The sequence below is a fragment of the Helianthus annuus genome, chromosome 2, assembly GCF_002127325.2.
Source record: "Helianthus annuus cultivar XRQ/B chromosome 2, HanXRQr2.0-SUNRISE, whole genome shotgun sequence".
Taxonomy (NCBI): domain Eukaryota; kingdom Viridiplantae; phylum Streptophyta; class Magnoliopsida; order Asterales; family Asteraceae; genus Helianthus; species Helianthus annuus.
Genome location: NC_035434.2, coordinates 79,822,462 through 79,827,207, shown reverse-complemented (window position 1 = coordinate 79,827,207; position 4,746 = coordinate 79,822,462). Strand labels below are relative to the sequence as shown.

General features: G+C 36.2%; 1 protein-coding gene across 1 annotated transcript; it reads right to left on the bottom strand.

The window, feature by feature from the left end:
• Nucleotides 1–564: 564 nt before the first annotated feature.
• On the bottom strand, nt 565–4,373 carry LOC110916077 (activating signal cointegrator 1). The gene is made up of 4 exons (XM_022160833.2): nt 4,156–4,373; nt 3,165–3,791; nt 1,268–1,366; nt 565–997 (listed from the first exon to the last, which is right to left on the bottom strand). The coding sequence occupies exons 1-4, from the start codon at nt 4,300–4,302 to the stop codon at nt 719–721; spliced, it is 1,152 nt and encodes a 383-aa protein (XP_022016525.1). The 5' UTR covers nt 4,303–4,373; the 3' UTR covers nt 565–718.
• Nucleotides 4,374–4,746: the final 373 nt, after the last annotated feature.

Genomic DNA, 4,746 nt, shown 5'->3' with positions numbered 1-4,746 from the left:
TTTCCCAATCTGTAACTGGCAAATGTACCTCTGATTCTACCATAACCTGGATATGTTTTCTTTAGTAAACCATTCCACAAAATCAGATATACATGCGAGATTTGTGGTGGATATATTAGTATCAGCAAGTGAAAATATACACCAAAAGAAACCAGACAATGAAACCCTAGGTTAGTGTGCTTACCTCAGTCGTCGGATCAACTGGAGCTCGGGTCTGCAAACTCCCACCATTTCCTCCGCAATGTACGGCACAACCCGATATCCAAATCCATCAAAGCCATCGAACACCCAAAGGGCCACTGCCCCCGCCATCATCGGACCGCTGGCACGACACCCTAGCGGCTAGCAATGTTGGCTAGGTGGCCGACGGCTGAGAGACGACCGGAGGTTGCGACAGCGTGAAAGAGAGGAGAGAGAGAGACTTAGAAGGTTACCCTATTTCTATGTGTAGAACCAATGGAGAAGAAGAGAACAAAAAGGTTGAAGATGTGTGTTGATCTTGGACGCGTGCAACAACCGCCCATTAAAACCAACCACAAATACAAACTAGTATTCACAAGGTTGTAATATTAATAGATGTAGATATAGATAGTATAAAATGGGTAGCGTCCAACAAAATAAAAGTATAAACTGACCCATGCCATAATGGGTTTAAAAATTAACCAAAAAGTAAACAAACACCCAGAAAAATAGAAAAATGTAGCCAAATAATCACATTTTAGAAGTTGCTAACGTCCAAATGGTCATGGTGCTTTAGTTCACTACTATCATGTTGCACTCTGCCACTAATTTCCAAGCACAAGCCTGTAGACATCCCTTTTCTCACATGATTTGTCTTCATGTCGCCGTTTTTCTTTCCCTGGCTCGGGTCTATGAAGATCGGTTGAATCTGAAGGGTCGGATTGGGCTTGATCCGGTTCACCTCACGTTCGTTAGCAGGTTTTAGTAAGATACTTTTCTGCAATTGATCCGAGACTTCATCTTCATTCAGAAGCACCTAAAATCAATCTCCAACAGTTAAATACATGTAATAATGTGCCAATTTATTATTACACAACAGTAAATATATATTTATATAACTTATTTACCAACAAACTTTTGAAAAATTATCATATTAATTCCAACAATTATCTTCATAATGATATTACCGACTAGAGGTGTCCATAACTTGTTAAAACACCCAAACCAAAGCAAGTCGGCCTGTTTGGCCCGGTTTGAGATTTATACAGTTTGGTTTTGACGTTATAATGGTCCGGGTGAGAGTTACCTTACGACCAACTAGATCGAAAGATATGACGACTTTGTTGCGGTTAGCACGTTCAGCCTCTTCTATCTCCTCTTTTTTCTTCCTCAAAAGTTCCTTTTCCTGTATGCCATTAAATGTCAAACGTCAAAACAAGTAAACAACCACATAAAAATACTTGTTATATATAAATAACTAGGTTAGAACCCCGTGTATTACACGGTTTGAATAAATGTAATTTTATATATTATATAATAATAAGGTTATATCTTTAAGAACCCTGTGTATTGTATGGGTCGAATAAATTTATATAAAATAAAATATTAATAAACTTAATACATAAACCGGAAGTTAATAAGAAACCCGACCGTGAATTCAAACCGGTGACCAGTTTGATCGGTTTCACGGTTTTAAATCGAACTGTGAACACCATTAGTAATAACGAATAGGGTTAATTTGTGTTTTTTTTATAATGTAGTGTAGTTATTAAAATAACTTCTGAAAATAATGTAAAACCACAAAATGTGCAATGTAATTTTTTTTATTTGATGAAGTATAACTTAATTAGTTTTATTATATATCTAGAGTTTGAACATGGGTTATAAACCCGGATAAATCAGTATTCAGAGAGAACAAATATACTTTATATTAACTAAGGTACCCTATTAGTTATCTACATGCGGCTTTCAGTTTATGATTAATTTGACAGAAATAATACTCTAAACGCAGATTTATTAAGGGTGGGATAAATATGGCCCTTTGTTATTTGTCATACCCCTTCCTTAAAATACCATTTTAAAAGTTGTCAAAATCTACCCCATAAAAATCTTAATTTTTAAAAAATGTTTTTTTCTTAACGATCCACAAAATTCTACAACAATATTTCCCAACCTAAAATTTAGATATTAACAAATCATATTTTCTAAAGTCGGTTATCATAAAGTTAATTAGAAAAACATCTTTTGAATCGTTAATAGAACCATGGTTTTAAAAAACGGTTGAGGCGTGCGCCTCGAGGCGAAAGGCCCAAAAAAATGCTTCTAAGGTGCGCCTCAGGGGTTTTTATTGTATGTGCACCTCAGAAGGGTTGAGACGCTAAAAAGGTTGCGCCTCAGGGGTTTTTGATATTTGTTTTTGATGTTTTTTAGTTCTTGCGTCAATTTCAAGCAATTTATGTCTTTTTATGTGTGTTTTTGATGATTTTGATGAATTTAGTTAGTATTATTATTTTTGTAAAATATATAATTTTATATTTATTTCTTGATTCCGCCTCGGGCTTACGCCTTGGTTCGCCTCGAGGCTTTGAGGCGAAGGAAAAACGCCTCGAAACTCGTTTCCGTTTTTTTAACCTTGAATAGAACAAGGCATACAATATATTCTAACTCATATGAAATATGCGAAATAGATATAGATATATATAAGATTGCGATATATCAATAAATGTTTGCAAGTAATTGACATAATAATTTAGTTTTTGAAACTATATCACCAACAGATGCACCACTTTGGTAACAAAGCTTTTAACTTTTGGGATGATATCAATATACAAAGAAAATATAATCTATTGTGTTAACCTTTTGGGATAATATCAATATATTTTAAAGAATACAATCTATTTTATTAACAACAAACGCACATGACGTGTAGAAAAAAACTTTTCTATTCAAGTAATAATCATTTTTTAAAAAGAATTTAAAGAAAATTATAGTTTTATTATTGTCTTATTAAGATAAACAAATTCAAATAGAGATGAATGTCATATATATTAGCTATCTTTCGTTAAAAAGATAAGTATCTATAATTAATTAAGTAGGAGATTGAGGCAGTATAAACAAAAAAGTAAACGCCTTTGATGAATGACACGTGTCACCCTATGATTTGTTTTATTATATATAGATTAAATAATCAACGAACAAGATACCTCCATTGACAGCCAAGTATTCCCTTCCATCTCGTAATAATCACTTTGATCATCGATCACTGTTGTACGTGCAGCAGAGTTTCTGTCATAATCAACAAGCCTCTTCGCATAAGCCTCGGCTGCCGCCTCAGCATCCGACAGGGGTCCCACTTCCACCTCTAGCCCCGCATACGTGCTCCCTTCCCTCAACACAAGGGCCCCACAAAAACTACATGGTCCCTCTCCTTCTTGTTCGCACACAATTTTCCCACACGATAAACAATTACTCACAAGTCTGTGCCTACGCGCTTCACATGAACACGGCTTTCCCTTTTGGAATATGATAGACCCTTTCGAAGCCTCTTCAAGGGATACGACTTTCCCAGATTTTTTCTTCTTTGACTTGTTTTGACTTCCGGTTTGTGGCGGTACGATCTCGTTTGGCGTATTTGATGTGGATTGTGCAGGCTCTTTTGGAGGTTTTACTGGCTTTTTAGCTACGATGATTGGTTCTTTTGCTGGTGGTTTTACGTACTCGCGAAACTGGCTAGTTTGACCATCTAAAGAAGTGTTGGTTGTGTCTGTATAACCTCTTCTCTTCAAATATTCACTGATTACGTGTCGACCAGCTTCCTCACCAACTATATTCTGTATACATAACAACAAAATCCATTGAAAGCATCAAAACTCATACAGAGAACAATTATCAGAAGCTGGGTATTTCTATTTCATTCCCCAAATTGTCGATTCACCTAAAATTATATAAACTTGATAAATCCTACCAGAGACCATCGAACGCCTGAATGATGCAGCAATAAGTTGAGTAAAACAATCGTGCGAAACCCTAGTTATCAACCAAACCCACCCAAAGTTGAAATTCTACAACTAATTGTATAAAACTATATACACAAGATCAATTATGAGAAGCAGCTTGGGGTTTCATTCTCCTAAGGAAAGGAAGGAATAAAGGTTGAACTTGTACAAGTAATTGAAGATGAAGAGAAAATATTACGTCGAGATACTCCTTGGCGTCAAGAGGAGGAGCAAGGTCACAGTAGGAGACTAAACCTGAGATGAGATCTCCGTCTAAATCCAGCCCCTCCGTTTTCCGGCAAAGATCATGTAACGCCTTCTCCAACCACTGCCCCGCTGTCTCCATTCTCTCTGCTCCGCTGTGAAGTGAAGACAATTCTAGGGTTTTTACACATTAGGGCCGTAAAACTACCAACACCAACAAGGCAATGTTTTTAAGAAAGGGTAAATTACACTTTTAGTCCTTTATGTTTGTAGCAGGTTGCAATAGATGACCTTTAACTTTAATAATTACAGTCACAGTCCTTTATTTGCAAAACCTGTTACATTTTAGGTCCTTTGACCCTAACATGGTTAAAACTTTCAGTTAAGTGAGATCATGTGTAACCCATGTGAGGGCAAATATGTCATTTAATGCAATCATATCCATCCTCATTATCCACTTACCCCTTCCATTCCACCATTGAACTTGACCTAACTCTCCATCTCTTAAACCCTACCTTTCCCTCACTCGATCTCAACAATACGAGGACCTTCCTTCTTCTTCTTATCTTCGAAAATTTAGAGTTTT